Raw genomic sequence first — 17,463 nt, 5'->3', positions numbered from 1 at the left:
GGGCTGATCCTGGGTCTTGATCCCTGACCGGCCCCATCCAGGGTGGGGAGCAGCCCTCATGCCTCCCCTCAGACCCAGGATCCACAGGGGGACACGTTGGTCTCTTGGGACTTTCTTGCCTCCTGAAGACAGGAATCAGTGGGACCGTCCATGGCCACGGTCCACGGCTGTTCCCAGGATGTCCCTCTGAGATGCTGGCCTGAAGCAGTGGGTATTTTATTCATATTTCAGTTCCCAGTTGCAGCTGTGGGGCCAGGGAGAAACACTGGGCCAGGAGTCTAGAGACCTGGGCTTGGAGCCCAACTCACCGCCCTTCCTCAGTTTCTCCACCTGTAAAAGGAAGGGATTGGATTGTATCATCCAATCCCTAAAAAAACATAAACCCTCCAAATCTGTGTCTGCCAGGCCTCTGTATAACGCTTGCTAGAACACAGATTAGGTCCACGGTGTTCTTGGGATCCCAGAGGCAGCACACTGGCCCTGGGAACTGGTTCTCCAGGTTCGTGTAAACAGGAAGCAGCTCTTTCCTGGGTGTGGTCCCTGGGATTTGCTAAAGTGATTTCAGGCCTCCACTGTGAGTGTGTTTGGGGGTGGATGAAGGGATGGACAGAGCAGTGCGGCGAGGTGGACGTGAAGCAAAAGCATAATATCCTCTCTCTGTACATTCTAGAAGACAAATAATCAAAGCTGACAGAATGAGGATGGTTTAGAGGAGGTATTTCCATTAATCTCCCTTGAGAAAGATGCTGCAGAGTCTTCTAGCATAGATCTGAGTCGGATTCTTGGGCTCTCACCCCTGCCGTTGCCTACCTGCTCTGATCGTCACCTGTGCTCCCTGAGCTGCAGTGTCCTCATCTGTAAAGTGGGGTAGTAACCACCACCTAGGGTTCTCATTAAGGAGCACTGAGACACCAAGTGCCTGGTCCATAGTAAGTGCTGGGCTTGGGCCTTGGGATGAGCTGAGTACCCACTCTTGCCTTCAGAATTAGGCTGCCTTGTCACTTGGGAGCAGGTGGGCTCATTAATCCTTGAATCTACAAGTACTAAACCTAAAGGGCCGGAGACAAGTTCTTTTGAAACACACACAAAGACCTTCTGTTGAAAACACACCTACACATTAACACCGCTTTCCTTGGGTGGGTGTGTGAGGGGGTGGGGAGAGGGGAGACATGTCTGATGTTCTGGAGAGCCCCTCACCCCCACCTCAGTGTCCCCCTTGCTTTTCTGTTGTCTTTGCACTTTAACCCTCCCTCCTGCTCGACAGGGAACTGGAAGCCCCTTTCTTGGGCTCTGTCAAGGCCAGGCCCATGTGCTCCCTCCTCCTATCAGCACCGATGCGCTCCACAGCCCCAGAGGTAGGAATCAAGAGCACTCTTGCTGCTGTGGAAACAAGGCTCAGAGAGGTTGAGTGACTTGTCCAAGGTCACACAGAAGGTGATCAGGGCCCCGGGCTGCTCTGTGAATTACACTTGGCCTTACTAGGGGTTCCACCCGGTTCTGCCCTCGATGGAAAGCAGGTGAAACCATGAGGAGGACATGTCAATTTTTCATCTGGGCTCCAGCGCCTTCTAGCTCATTTTGGGCAGTTATCTCAGGCAGATAACTACCCAACCCCTTGTTTCAGAAGCTGTAGGATTGAAGTCAGAGCCCCTGCCCAGTCTAGCATGCAGGGTTATTCCAGGGCAAGTAGATCAGGTGTACAGCTGGTACCCTGCCAATCATGCCCCCGCTGGGCACCACCTTCTATCATCTCTGATGACCTGATTGGTTAGTTTGACTAAGCTTTTCATCTTCCAGATAAAATATTAATACTTGTATTTAGCAAGAGCTTTCTGGGGACCTGATTTCTTTCTTTCTCTTCTTCTTTTTTCCCTTTTCAGCATCTTATTATGAAAAATTTTCGAACATACCAGGAAAAATGGAAAGAATTGTATGATGAGCGCCCATATTGTAGATTATACAATTTCGCTGCTTAGACTTAATTTCCTTGTGCAAAGGACTAATTCCAGCAATGGGAAGATTTAGGGTTTCTGGCAAGATGGAAGAGGGAGGCATTTGAGGATGAAGAGAATTTAAGGCAGTGGCTCAGATAGTAAAGAACCTACCTTCTAAGCGGTAGACCCAGTTTCGATCCCTGAGTTGGGAAGATCCCCTGGAGAAACTGAAGTTGCTCATGTCCCGACTCTTTGTGACCCCCATGGGCTGTAGCCCACCAGGCTCCTCTGTCCATGGAGATTCTCCAGGCAAGAATACTGAAGTGGGTTGCCATTTCCTTCTTCAGAGGATCTTCCCGATCCAGGGATTGAACCCGGGTTTCCTGCATTGCAGGCAGATTCTTTACCATCTGAGCCATCAGGAGGGGATGGATACCCACTACAGTATTCTTACCTGGAGAATTCCAGGGACAGAGGAGGCTGGTGGGCTACAGTCCATGGGGTCAAAAAGAGTTGGACATGACTGAGCAACTAACACTTTCACTTTCACTCCCTGGAGGGCTGCAGTGGACAGTCACTTATGCGCCACTCCTGATCCAAGGGCCAGCGACAGCTTGTACTTAAAAGGGGACATAGGGTTTATTAAACAGATAAATAAGAAACAAACATAATGAACATAAAAGGGAGCTACCTGGGGCGCTCAGACTTCTTACTAATGCTGCTTCTGGGCTCTCTTACCTGTGAGCAGAGAGCTGAGAAATTTGCCTTCAAAAGCAGAGTAGGACAGAAGAATCTAGAACATTTTACAATTAGGAGGTAGATGCAGACCCTTAGAACTGGCTATTAGAAGAGATAAGAGAAGGGATGCAGAAGTGAGACAGGGTGTGTGGAACCAAGAGCTGGCAACTGTTTTTATTGAGATCTTTTCCTGTTTCCTTGCTTGAAGAAATAAAAATAAATGAAAGAGCTTCTCCAAAAAAAGTTTTTCTTAAATATTAAGTATTCATTTTCAACTTAAGTATGATAAGAAGAAGATAACAAGAATAATTTAAGAAGAAGACAGTTCTCTTTAAGGCAGAAAAACAAAGAAAAATGAATTAGAAGTAGAAAACATACCTTGAATAGATAGCTACTGGGAACCTGCTATATGGCTCAGGGAGTTCAGCTCCATGCTTCATGATGACCTAGAGGGATGGTGGTGGGGATGGAGGCTCAAGAGGGAAGGGATGTATGTATACTTTTAGCTGATTCACGTCGCTGTACAGCAAAAATTAACACGACATTGTAAAGCAACTATACTCCAAAGAGAGAGAAGTTGCTCGGCTGTGTCTGGCACTTTGCAACCCCATGGACTGTAGACTACCAGGCTCATCCATCCGTGGGATTTTCCAGGCAACAGTAGTGGAGTGGGTTGCCATTTCCTTCTCCAGGGGATCTTCCCGACCCAGGGATTGAACCCAGGTCCCCCGCATAGCAGGCAGACGCTTTACCGTCTGAGTCACCAGGGAAGCCCAGGGTATACTATACTCCAAGTGAAAGTGAAGCCGCTCAGTCGTGTCCGACTCTTTGCGACCCATGGACTGTAGCCCACCAAGCTCCTCCGTCCATGGGATTCTCCAGGCAAGAGTACTGGAGTGGGTTGCCATTTCCTTCTCCAAGGTATACGCCAAAAGAAAGATACCTTGGTGGGTAAAGACAGGATGCGAAGAAGGAAGGAAGGACTTTGGCTGGGTGTGGACAGGGTGAAAGGGGAGGTGGGAGTGCCTTGGAGGAGGGGAGAGGAAGGCTGGCAGGGAGGGCAGAGCAGAGGGGCTGGGGAAGGCCCTCTTGGCCGGATGGCAGGAGCTGCATCTGGAGCGAGGCGGGCCGGGAGCCCAGGGCATTTGAGTGGAGGTGAGGCTGCTCTTGGTGCTTACACTCTATGGGCTCTGGAGTCAGATCCCATCCCCACCCCGAGTTCCAGGGTCTCCTGTCACCCGTGAGCTGTGTGACTCTGGTCAAGTCACTCGATTTCCATGTGCCTCCGTTTCCCCACCAGTCAAGAGGGATACTGTTGGGTTGGCCGAAAGGTTCATAATGGATTTTTCATACCATCTTATGGAGAAACCAGAACGAAATTTTTGGTCAACCCAATAAGTCATATATGTTTTAAAAAAAAAAAAAAAGAAGTGTTTGATGCCTAGGACACATTCATGAAAGCCAACTCTCTTGCCCGTTCCCTTGATCCGCAAACTTCAGAGGGTTACTCATTTGCTCAGCAAACAGCGAGCATTCCAGTGCGTTCACTGACTGATTTGATTTCTGTCACAGTTCAAGACCTTGCATGCACTGAGCTTTCTGTGAGATTACAGATCAGTTCCCCAGGGAGCGGCGCTGTGGCTGCAGCACTCACGCGGTCCCTGAGCCTGGTGACAGCCCCTGTTCAACCCACTCAAGCCCAGTCCTGTGCAGCAGAACATCCCAGAAGGAGGCCCGCAGCTAAACCTAACAGGTGCCTGGTCCATTGCAGGGGCCTGATTTCAGGTCTGCCCCCCTCCGCAAGATCAACTCAAGTCTACAAGGGTGGGCCTCCAGAATCTGGGACCCAGCTTAACGTCCTCGACACAGTGATGATCTGCGTGTCATCTTTTTCCTTTTTCTTGTCTCCTCATCATTTAGAAAAAAAGAAAAAAGAGGGAGGCAGGTAAAAACACTTTTATTCCCTTGCAAAAAGACTGTGTTACTCCTCATTGGAAAATCATGGAATGATGGAATTTCTTCCTGTTTCCATCTTTCCAAGTTTGTATTAACCTGGTTACTCACTGTGCTCATCCCCCAGAATTGGTGGCGATGTCGCCCTTGAGCCAATTTCTACATGTTGGGAGATATTCCATACCAGCCACCCAATGGGCAGTCGCCACCTGGCCATCCTGGGGATACCAAGGTGCCGCTCCTCATGCCCCAGCCAACCAGCAATGGCCAGCACCTCTTCCCACAATGGCATCTGCTTAAGAGGGGAATCGCTCATTGTTTAGACCATATAAGGCACTGTCCCTAAAGTTTCTTTCCTTAGCTTGCTTGCCCAGTCCAAAGATGTTTAAATTTTTTTCTTTAAACAAAGATGTGGGAGAAAGAAAGTGATCTGAAGTTTTTGATACTAAGACTGCAGCACCTTTTGGGAATCACATAGCCCTACTCACAACCATGAAGGCAACCAGAGGAATTCATAGTAACATCCTCCCACGCCTATGTTGAAATCATGTGTTACACCATTCTGTTCTATCCATCCATCCATTGATCATCCATAGTCTCTAGGGTAAGCAGAACTCGCCCATGGCCTCCCGGGTTGTGGCCTCGCCTCCGGGTATGTTGCTGTCCTTGTTGTGCAGAAGCTCAGTACCGTGCCCTTCTTACTGTTGTTGGTTAGGAGTTGCCATACCAGTTCGGAGGGTGAGAGGCTTCTTACTGTTGTTGGTTAGGAGTTGCCATGCCAGTTAGGAGGGTGAGAGGCTTCTTACTGTTGTTGGTTAGGAGTTGCCATGCCAGTTCGGAGGGTGAGAGGCTTCTTACTGTTGTTGGTTAGGAGTTGCCATGCCAGTTAGGAGGGTGAGAGGCACCGTCCTGGCTCCCATGGTCCTGAGCACTCAGACTACAGTGAACTCCTGAACAAACAGCTTCCAGTCCCTCTGGTCCCCTCCCGACTTCCAGGTCCATTGCTCCATTAGCATATCAATAGCCTTCTCTCCTCAGAACTCTCTTAATCCAGTCAACTTCAAGTTAGCCACAGGAGTGAAGCAGTGAAGCACAGATAGTTCAGACCATCATTTAAACCTGGCTTTCATGAACACTGGGCTTCCCTGGGCTTCCCTGGTGGCTCAGCTGCTAAAGAATCCGTCTGCAATGTGGGAAACCTGGGCTCAATCCCTGGGTTGTGGAGATCCCCTGGAGAAGGGAAAGGCTACCCACTCCAGTGTTCTGGCCTGGAGAATTCCATGGACTCTATGGTCCATGGGGTCGCAAAGAGTCAGACATGACTGAGCGACTTTCACTTCACTTCATGAACATGATGGGATTATTTTCCTGTGGCAGTTGATTTGCCATCTTCACTGTGTTTCGTTTGATCTGAAATTGAGCCTCGGTGGCCCTTGGCCACAACAGCTTCCCTTGGGTGGTAGCACTGGTCTTGGAAATGGATTCAGGGCTGGGGTCAGACCAGCCTGGATGGACCATGCATCAAGCGAGACATCCACCCAGGGATCATGTCCGAATTTTTTTTTTTTTTTAAGAAAGATTCTATATATTTCCACACAAAAATATTGTTTTTTATACTGACTTGTTTGGAAAAAAAATTTTTTTTTTTAGTCTTTCTCTCTAAGAGCCAGCCAATAACCATCATGCCAAAAAAAAAAAAAAAGAAAAAAGAAAAATGCCCCAGGGGCACCTCTCTGTAGCACTAGACTCATTTCTTTTTCTGTCCCTTGTCTCCCACATAGATGTTTAGTGGCCCTGGGTTTGTGCCTCTCACACACATCCCATTTCTGTGCCACCTAGAAGTGTGCCATGTTCCCATCAGAGAGCACGAAGGTGGGGTGCTCACTTGCTGCGTTTCTGTGCAGAGCGCTGAGGGTCCGCAAGAAGATGTCTGGGGAGAAGATGCCTGTGAAGATGATCGGAGACATCCTGACAGCCCAGCTGCCGCACATGCAGCCCTACATCCGCTTCTGCAGCTGCCAGCTCAACGGGGCCGCCTTGATCCAGCAGAAGACTGACGAGGCCCCAGACTTCAAGGAGTTTGTCAAAGTGAGGAGCCCCGGCTCAGCCAAGCCCCTGCCCCACAAGGGGCCATCTGCAGGCAACTAGTGTGCGAACGCACGTGCACCGAAGGCCAACAGGGGCGAGGTCTCAGCTGCACAGGAGGGGGGGCTGGCCCTCACCAGTGGGTGTGGCTGGGGCCATGGGGGTGGGCTTGGCGAGGGACCAGCGCTGACCTGGAAACTCCAGTCTGCAGTCCAGATGCAAGTGGTGTTCTTGCAATACCGATTTAAAAACCTTCGTCTCATTTTCAGGCCTCGGAGGACTGGCAGGTCTCAGGTCCGCTATTCTGTTTAATCTGAGTATCCTCATCGCTCTGCTGCTCTCTGCCCTTTGCTGACAAAGGGAATCTCAATGGACCCTTTAATTTCCCCACCCTAGTTGGTTCTTTTCAATGAGCTCAAGCCCTAGGAAGTCAGCGGGGGTGAGTGTGAGATGACAGGACCTCTGCTTTGTAGGATAACCAGGGTCTGGAGAGTCGTGTGTGACCAGGGGACATTGTGGGGAGGGGACCCTGAGCTGCTGGAGGCCTTGGGCTTTGGGCCTGCTGCCCTGGGACCCCACCTTGGCGGGGATGGTCCTTGCTGGCTGGGCCAGCCCGCCCCATCAGCCCCCACCACTCCCAGAGGGGAGAGAGGAGACTAAAACGACTTTTGCTAAGTGGGCACATTTTGATGAGTGGGCAGCAGAGTCATCGTACTAATGACAAGCTTATCTTTGTGCCTCCTGGATTTGGGGTGCGGGGAGGCCTTTCCCACCTTCCCTGTAACCGTGTTTGTGGCATCATCGCCGAGAGGTGAATGTGCCGTCTCTTCTGGGCCACAGCATCACATGTTCTCGTTCTTTCTTTCTCTCCTTGTTTCTAATATTGAATGCTTGGATTTGCTATCCAATGAATGGAACGTCTAAAGTCATTCTAAAGGAGAAACATGGCCAAGAAGTAGGCCTAGAGTGGGCTGGAGACTGGAGGTAGTGCTGGGCTGGTGGGTACCATGGGCCACCTGGGGGTCCCCCCAAGGGCCAAGGGTCTCCCCTGGGTGCAGACAGAATGAGTCCATCACTGCACGCACTTGAACTTCAGGAAAATGCTGACCTCAGCCCAGGGAGGGGCCTTAATCCTCCTCCCCTGCTCGTGCCTCGCCTCATCACCTATCCCAGCCTCATCCCTCCGGGACTTTGTCCTGCCGTTGCCAGCTGCAAAGAGTTCCTGGAATAAGGGTGTCCATGGCTGGAGTGGGTCCAGGCGCTGACAGGCCCTAGGGCTTGGGGCCCAGGTCAGGGCGTTAAACCCATTACTAAGGCGCTAAGCCTGACCGGAGAGCTGTCACCATATAACCCCTGTGACTTGTAGAACAGAGAGTCACCTTTTTGGTGCAGAAGGACTCGTGTCCTCCAGTCCAGTTGACAAAAGTGGAAAGAAAGAGGCGAGGGAGTCCAGAGTGGAAACAACCGGAGTCCCAAGGGCCTGAGCATCGCATCTCAGCTTCGCCTTCCCCACCCTGCCTGGGGCTCCCACTGGTGGGTGCAGTGAGACTTGGGACTTGCAGTATCTCTGGCACTCAAGGGCATTCTTTTTCTGACCCTAGAGTTTTGCGACTCTTCTTGCTCCTAAGAATGCTGTAGAGTTCTGGCAGGTATCCAGAGGGGATATTCTCTGTAAAGCTAGAATCTCATCCCTGGAAGTTAGGAGCCTGAAAGCTCTGTGGGACCGGGGAGCAGGGGTTAACCCTGCTGCTGAGTCACACCCGCCATCAGCTCCCACCCTCCATCTGGAACACGCCTCCCCTGGCCCAGGGCAGCCAGCCCCGTCCTTCCAGCTCCAGGCTCCTCAGTTGTCGTCCAGATAAATGAGACAATGCAATGGGTGGGGAGTCATGAATAACATCGGTGTGATGTCACTAACCGGATTTTGCAGATTTCTTAAGTACATTAAAAAAAACTCTCCTTTTTTTCAGAGATTGGCCATGGACCCACGCTGTAAGGGAATGCCCCTGTCTAGTTTTATACTGAAGCCTATGCAACGAGTAACGAGATACCCACTGATCATTAAGAATGTAAGTAACTGCCTTGCCTGAAATTTCAAGCAGAGGAATGCTGTCTCAGCAGGTCTGGAATCTGGGGTCATGGGCAGGTTCCCCAGCCAACATACCTGGTATCTGTTGTGTAGAAACCGTATACCAACAGGCTGTAGTAGGTATCTGCGTGGTAACTCCAAAAGAAAAGCTGAATTACTGTGAAAGTGTTAGTCGCTCAGTTGTGTCTGACTCTTTGCGACCCCCATGGACTGTGGCCCACCGGGATCCTCTGTCCGTGGGATTCTCCAGGCAAGAATACTGGAGCGCATAGCCAGTCCCTTCTCAGGGGATCTTCCCAACCTGGGTCTCCTGCATTCCAGGCAGAGTCTTTACAGTCTGAGCCAGCAGGGAAGCCCCAGAAAGATATATTGTGAACAGAGCTAATAATACACACATCAGCTGTGCAAATAAACACGTGGCTTCCACCTTGTAAGTCAGTTCTTTTCCTAATACAGGCAGGGGCTTGATGCTTTGGTTTTTCCTAATAAGAGAGAACAGTGAAAAGAAAGTGAAGTCGCTCAGTCATGTCCTACTCTTTGGGACCCCACAGACTGTAGCCTATCAGGCTCCTCCATCCATGGAATTTTCCAGGCAAAAATACTGGAGTGGGTGGCCATTTCCTTCTCCAGAGGATCTTCCCCACCTGGGGATCAAACCCAGGTCTCCCGCAATGCAGGCAGATGCTTTACCATCTGAGCCACCAGGGAAGCTCTAAGAAAGAAAGGAATACAGTGTCCACCACCTGTCCTCAGAAAGCCACTGTGAGATACTCTATGTTGATGTTAGATGATTGTTGTTCTCCTGTCATTTCAAGAAAGCCAATGCCAAAAGAAAAGAAAAAATCAGGGTTTCAGTGTGCCCTTCCTTAAAGTGAGTGAACAGACTTAGACGTCCTCTGAGCCTGTGATTCTGTAAGCACAGGGAGGATGGCCTGTGGAGAGAGGTTTTAGATCTGGTTCCTTTCAATGAAGAATTTAGAAACCCACATCTGTACACTGGTGTGCTCACTGCTTCCGAGGTGTTGTTGCCTCTTGAGTCTCTCAGTGGCAGAGCTGGGAAACATATATATGTGTATCCATCCAAACACACAGTTACGTACACGTAAGTGTACAAACATATATTTAAGATCATATATGCATATGTTAGAAGCCATGAGTTTGCACCAATAGTTCCCGTTCTAATCTGATCATAGAATTTATTCTAGCCTTCCCCCTTTCTATGTATATAACTCCCTTCTCCATGAGAAGCCTTGCTCTCATTATCCTCAGTATATTTACTTACTTGCTGAATCCCCTTATATGTCACAAGTTCCTCTGTCATGTAAGCATCTCCTCAGTCCAACCCCAGTTCCACCCCACAGAATACACTGCAGTCACATTGGCTGAGTTAAATAATTAGTTTTAAAAGATGCTTTCAATCTACTGTTTCCTTTTCTCCAACATATGGTTACTATTAAACTAACTCAAAACTTTGTTTACTTTCCACAATATTTAATTGCAAATTGATGTTGGAAACAAGTTTTTAAAATAGGCGTTCTAAATCTAGTCAATGGGAAGAAAACCAAAAACAAGAGAAGAACTGAGAGGCATATATATTAAAAAGGAAAAAAAACAAATTATCATTCTTTGCAGAAACATGATTTCTACCCCCTTGAGAACCCAAAAGAATGAACGGAAAACTAGCAAAACTAAGAACAGAATTTTAAAAGGTGGCAGTTATAAGATACAGATGGAAAGCTGCAAAAGCACCAAGACGAAACATTCTTTATAACAGCAAGAGGGAGAAATTCTCAGCATGGTGCCAAAGACAGAGCTTTAAAGGATTTAGAGCTTCAGCAACTTGAAAAAAAATGCTTTCTTCTGGGAACAACTAGATGTTCATTAAGGAGCGTACTTAAAGTGCGGAATCTGTACTATGAAACAGACTTTTATGTATTAGTTGGAATGATATCTAGAAAATGCTATTAAGTAAAACAAACGGACAGACAAAACCCCTGAGAACCCATCCTACAGCAGGGTCTATTTTGGAAAAGCTCTGGGTGGGTGTTAAATGTCTGTGGAGCGTCTAAAGGGAACTAAAGGGATGCCCTTTGCTCTGGGCATCCCTCTGAGGCAGGAAAGCAAAAGGGAGACAGCACGGTTGTTCTCAATAGTCTGTATTGTTTGAATCTTGCATATCAAGGACATTATTATTTGCATAAACATTTTCTTAAAAAATTCCATGTAACAAAATATAACAAACATTAAAAGACAAATGACACATATAAACGGAAAAAACACTTTAACCGTATACACGTAGATACTGAAAAATATAGAGATTGTGTGGATATGTTCGTATCTAAAGCACTCTAACAGCTCAAAAAGAAAAAGACAAATACCCTAATAGAAAAATAGGTTTTAAAAAAAGATTAAAAAGAAAACTAGGTAAAATCTTTAACTAGACGTTTCTGAGAGGAGTGTGGAATAGTGGTAAAGCGTGTGTTGTTAGGAACCAGGCTGCTTGGCTTCGAAGCTCCCGTACCACTGCTGTGTGTCCTTGGGAGACTAGTTTACCTCTCTGGTTCTCAGTTCCTCTACCTGTAAAATAGACATTAACAGTACCTGCTGCATGGTATTCCAAGAAGTTAAGTGAGTGAATGCATATATGTCTGTCTGTCTCATCCTAAGCAGTACATAGATGTTAGCTTTCTCATTTAATGTACTTACGCACTAAATGTACACAAAATTCAAATTCTGATAATGAAAGAAATGCATAACTAAACAAGAAAATATATTGCTTCTGGCTTGCCAGGTAGGCATTTATTGAAATGATTGTGAATCCACAGTGTTGGCAGGTTTGCTCATGGAGGGTAGGCTGGGTCAGCCTTTGGAGGGTGATATATACATCAGACTCCATGTTCTCTTTGGCTCAGCATTTCCATCTCTAGGAATTTATTCTAAAGAATTAACCAGAGAAATACTGAAAAATATGAAGTTTTGTGCATTGTGGCTCATCTTTACAATGACATATTATAGAATCCTTAAAAATGATAAATATACTTCAATAAAATTTTTTAAATTATGATTTAGATTCATGTAAAGTGATCATCATATGATGATCTATAATTCATATATATTAAATAACATGCTATAACTGCGATGAAGTGGGGGAAAAGCAAGTACAAAATGGTAGTATAGTATGGCAGTGTGATCCAATTTTTATTCTTAAAAAGTTATATGTATTTATATCTAGGCAGAATGTATTAACAAGCAGAATGTGTATGTGTGCTTAGCCACTCAGTCACGTCCAGATTTCTCTATCCTCATGGACTAGAGCCTGCTAGGCTCCTCTCATCATGGGATTCTCCAGGCAAGAATACTGGAGCAGGTTGCCATTCCCATCGTCAGGGGATCTTCCCAACCCAGGGACTGAACATGTGTTTCTGTGTCTCCTGCACTGGCAGGAGGATTCATTAGCACTAGCGCCGCCTGGAAAGTCAGTGAATAGGAAAGACAGATTATCCAATGGCACAATTAAAAGTGTTTTTCTAGGTTCTTTATAACTTTCTAAATTTTCTAAATTTCATACATTATACAATAGTACTTGTACAATGAGAAAAAGCAATATATCTATTTTCATTTTTGAAAAAAAAAATGAATTCACACAATCTGCTACGTGGGATTCCCGTCTAGAGCAGTGGTCCTCAGACTCGGTTGTACATTAGAACTACCTGGGAAGCTCTAGAAAATTCCAAAGCCTGATTCCTACCCCTGGGGATTCTGATATGGTCAGAGTTGAGGTCAGGACTTTTCAAAGGGATTTGAATGTATAGCCAGGATCCACCCAGAGCTGGAGCTGTGGTTTGGAAATGATTGTGAAAGTCGCTGAGTCGTGTGTGACTCTTTGCAACTCCATGGTCTATACAGTCCATGGAATTCTCTAGGCCAGAATACTGGAGTGGGTAGCCATTCCCTTCTCCAGGGGATCTTCCCAACCCAGGGTTGGAACGCAGGTCTCCCGCATTATAGGTGGATTCTTTACCAGCTGAGCCACAAGGGAAGTTGGGGAACTCACTACCTAGATTGAGCGTTTTTCCCAAATTGAGTGCCTATTTAGGACCTTAAACCAAAGTGTACCTTGGGGATGAGATATTATTCAGGGTAAAACCCACTTGAATTATTTATATGTGGACAGTGTTAACCACTCAGTCATGTCTGACTCTGTGACCTCACGGACTGTAGCCCGCCAGGCTCCTCTGTCCATGGGGATTCTCCAGGCAAGAATACTGGAGTGGGCTGCCATTTCCCCCTCAGGTGATCTTCCCAACCCAGGGATCAAACCTGCATTTCTTATGTCTCCTGCCTTGCAGGCAGATTCTTTATCTTCTGAACTATCGGGGAAGCCTGTATGTGGGTAAGGCATGAGCAAGTGTACACTCAACATACCCCTCAGTTCAGTTCAGTCGCTCAGTCGTGTCCGACTCTTTGCGACCCCGTGAATCGCAGCATGCCAGGCCTCCCTGCCCATCACCATCTCCCGGAGTTCACTCAGATTCACGTCCATCGAGTCAGTGATGCCATCCAGCCATCTCATCCTTGGTCGTCCCCTTCTCCTCCTGCCCCCAATCCCTCCCAGCATCAGAGTCTTTTCCAATGAGTCAACTCCTCGCATCAGGTGGCCAAAGTACTGGAGCTTCAGCCTTAGCATCATTCCTTCCAAAGAAATCCCAGGGCTGATCTCCTTCAGAATGGACTGGTTGGATCGCCTTGCAGTCCAAGGGACTCTCAAGAGTCTTCTCCAACACCACAGCTCAATAGCATCAATTCTTCAGTGCTCAGCCTTCTTCACAGTCCAACTCTCACATCCATACATGACCACAGGAAAAACCACAGCCTTGACTAGACGGACCTTAGTCGGCAAGTAATGTCTCTGCTTTTGAATATACTATCTAGGTTGGTCATAACTTTTCTTCCAAGGAGTAAGTGTCTTTTAATTTCATGGCTGCAGTCACCATCTGCAGTGATTTTGGAGCCCCCAAAAATAAAGTCTGACACTGTTTCTACTGTTTCCCTATCTATTTCCCATGAAGTGATGGGACCAGATGCCATGATCTTAGTTTTCTGAATGTTGAGCTTTAAGCCAACTTTTTCACTCTCCTCTTTCACTTTCATCAAGAGGCTTTTTAGCTCCTCTTCACTTTCTGCCATAAGGCTGGTGTCATCTGCATATCTGAGGTGATTGATATTTCTCCCGGCAATCTTGATTCCAGCTTGTGTTTCTTCCAGTCCAGCGTTTCTCATGATATACTCTGCATAGAAGTTAAACAAGCAGGGTGACAATATACAGCCTTGACGTACTCCTTTTCCTATTTGGAACCAGTCTGTTGTTCCATGTCCAGTTCTAACTGTTCCTGACCTGCATACAGATTTCTCAAGGGGCAGGTCAGGTGGTCTGGTATTCCCATCTCTCTCAGAATTTTCCACAGTTTATTGTGATCCACACAGTCAAAGGCTTTGGCATAGTCAATAAAGCAGAAATAGATGTTTTTCTGGAACTCTCTTGCTTTTTCTATGATCCAGCAGATGTTGGCAATTTGATCTCTGGTTCCTCTGCCTTTTCGAAAACCAGCTTGAACATCAGGGAGTTCACAGTTTACGTACTGCTGAAGCCTGGCTTGGAGAATTTTGAGCATTACTTTACTAGCATGTGAGATGAGTGCAATTGTGTGATAGGTTGAGCATTCTTTGGCATTGCCTTTCTTTGGAATTGGAATGAAAACTCACCTTTTCCAGTCCTGTGGCCACTGCTGAGTTTTCCAAATTTGCTGGCATATTGAGTGCAGCACTTTCACAGCATCATCTTTCAGCTCAACTGGAATTCCATGACCTCCACTAGCTTTGTTCGTAGTGATGCTTTCTAAGGCCCACTTGACTTCACATTCCAAGATGTCTGGCTCTAGATTAGTGATCACATCATCATGATTATCTGGGTCGTGAAGATCTTTTTTGTACATACCCCTAGTACATTGCAAAGTGACTTAGGATGCTTCTTCAGCCTTAGCGTCTTTCCCCACGAGAACTGTTTTCAGCGTCCTCAGACTCCTTTGAGAATATGATGGGAGCACCATCAAAGGGCCAGGCATTCTGCAAAGTGCTTTACTTGTATCAAGCCATGTAGTCCTCCCAACAACCTTATAAAGGAGGTTCTGTGTGCTGTGTTTAGTTGCTCAGTAGTGTCTGACTCTTTGTGACCCCATGGACTGTAGCCTGCCAGGCTCCTCTGTCCATGGGATTCTCCAGACAAGAATACTGGAGTGGATTGCCATGCCCTCCTCTAGGGGATCTTCCTAACCCAAGGGTCGAACTCAGGTCTCCCACATTGTAGGCAGATTCTTGACCGTCTGAGCCACCAGGGAAGCCCGAGAATACTGGAGTGGGTAGATTATCCCTTCTCCAGTGGATCTTCCTGACTCAGGAACTGAACCAGCGTCTCCTGCATTGCAGGCAGATTCTTTACCAGCTGAGCTACAGGGAAGCCCAAAGGAGGTGGTATTAATAGCCCTATTTTTCATATGAAGAAAATGAGACTCAGAACATGTATGTGACTGACTCATATCATGGCTGGTCAGTGGCAGAGCAGGGATTTTAATCCAGAAGCTCTTGCTCTAGAACTGAACTCTTAGTTGCTGGTCTGGAATGATTCATTCAGAAAAATGCACCTTTGCTCCCATGCACCCATTAGCATGAAGTTCCATAGGTACACAGATGCCTGCAGCTGTGCGCGGACTCAGGGAAAAACGATTCTCCCTGGAGGAATCCATATGGGGTGTGATACTACCCTTGCTGCAGCTGCTGCCCTCCTCATACCCCAAGTATAGATAATCTGGCAGCCCCTGCCCCCATAGGTGGAGAAGCCAATGGCACCCCACTCCAGTACTCTTGCCTGGAAAATCCAGTGGGTGGAGGAGCCTGGTAGGCTGCAGTCCATGGGGTCGTGAAGAGTCGGACACGACTGAGCGAATTCTCTTTGACTTTTCACTTTCATGCATTGGAGAAGGAAATGGCAACCCACTCCAGTATTCTTGCCTAGAGAATCCCAGGGATGGGGTCGCACAGAGTCGGATATGACTGAAGCGACTTAGCAGCAGCAGCAGGAGCCCCCATAGGGGTCCCATGCCAACAAAGAGTGGCCATCTCTCTCCATGTTGTTGCCAAGGCGGGTGCTCAGAGCTGCAGCTGTAAACACGTGGGCACTGTCTAAGAAAGGTCTGTGCAGAGCCCTGTCTCTGCTGGGGCGAGCCTTCCAAAACAGTGAACCCCCACCCCACTCACTGCCTAAGGCTACTGTCTTCTGTTCTCTGATGTAGATCCTGGAAAACACTCCCGAAAACCACCCAGACCACAGCCACCTGAAGCATGCCCTGGAAAAGGCAGAGGAGCTGTGCTCCCAGGTGAACGAAGGGGTGCGGGAAAAGGAGAACTCGGACCGACTGGAGTGGATCCAGGCCCACGTGCAGTGTGAAGGCCTGTCCGAGGTAACACCTTAGGTGGGACCTGGGCCGCCCCCTGAGTCTCAGCAGCCAGCCGGAAGGAGGGAGAGAGAAATCATGAGTCATCCTCTTCTGCGACCTCCAGTTTGCTAATCTCTCTCCAGCTGCATCTAATCTGTTGTTTAAGCCATCTACCAAGTTTTTAATTTCAGTTCTTTTCTTTATTTTTTGTTCTCAATTATTTTCTTTTACCTTTCCAGCAGTTCTAGTTATTTCTCTAACCTACTGGTTTTTCTTGTCTTGTTCCTTTCACAAACGGCCATTTTTAAATTTGTGTGAGAGCTGCATTGTGGTTACAAATTCTCAGTAATCACAACCAACCTTGTGGTTGGTTGGTTACGCCACGTTAAAAAACAAGCAAATTTTCTTGCTATTCCCATCTGTACTGAGTTTACTTGTCATTCTTCCTCTGTGATACAGCTTTCTGGGATCTACTGTTATGTCCCTCACCCCATGCAGACACTAGATAGATCGCTTTTCTCCTTCTCCCCCCTCAGTAGCCTTTAAAATGGAAGCTCAGGGTCACCAGATTTAAGAAAGACTCTCAAAGCTAAAGCCAGCTTTGGTGCTTGTGTATCTTCCAGGGTTCACATTTCCATGCCATTTTCTGCTTCTGCAAATTGTTTTTGCTTTTATTTTTATTTTTACCAGCTTGCTTGTGTTTAAAAAGTACAGTTCTATATTTTTTAACATTTTTCATTTAACATTTAGGTTGAGTCAGAATCTTTAGTCCACGATACTGCCAGAAATACCCTCTTATGGTATTTGATTCTCTTCTTGAGCCTAATCTTTCCCTTAGTCTCACCCACTCTGCTGTTCTCTCTTTGTACATGCACACACACACACCCACACCCAACCCCCCCCCCCACACACACACATTCATGTACTTACACAATTCACTAGGATTTACCAAAATGCCTAGGCAGACCGTCTCCCTTACCCACACTCCCTGTGACTCTTTTCTTCTTACAAGCATCAAAGACATTCCCTACCTGAGGAAGTTACCCCACTGTTGCCTCCCTGCCCTGCCTCCTGTCCCCCTTTAGCGCAGGTGTGGGATAAGCAAAGTTATGGAAGCAGCCATGTGGAAACCAAGGTGATGGATGTGGGTCCCCATTTTGGAACTGTGTTGACA

The 17,463-nt window shown here is 47.3% G+C and overlaps 1 protein-coding gene across 1 annotated transcript in view; it reads left to right on the top strand.

Annotated features, from left to right (window-relative positions):
• Nucleotides 1-17,463, top strand: part of ITSN1 (intersectin 1) — a 242,598-nt gene that overhangs the window by 211,622 nt on the left and 13,513 nt on the right. Inside the window, exons 31-33 of the mRNA XM_069548934.1 lie at nucleotides 6,530-6,713; nucleotides 8,681-8,779; nucleotides 16,146-16,313. Coding sequence (XP_069405035.1) covers nucleotides 6,530-6,713; nucleotides 8,681-8,779; nucleotides 16,146-16,313 — 451 coding nt within the window. The remainder of the gene's footprint in view (nucleotides 1-6,529; nucleotides 6,714-8,680; nucleotides 8,780-16,145; nucleotides 16,314-17,463) is intronic.

The sequence above is a fragment of the Ovis canadensis genome, chromosome 1, assembly GCF_042477335.2.
Source record: "Ovis canadensis isolate MfBH-ARS-UI-01 breed Bighorn chromosome 1, ARS-UI_OviCan_v2, whole genome shotgun sequence".
In the NCBI taxonomy this organism is placed as follows: domain Eukaryota; kingdom Metazoa; phylum Chordata; class Mammalia; order Artiodactyla; family Bovidae; genus Ovis; species Ovis canadensis.
The sequence above is the reverse complement of the archived record's forward strand: the minus strand, read 5'-3'. Positions and strand labels throughout refer to the sequence as shown.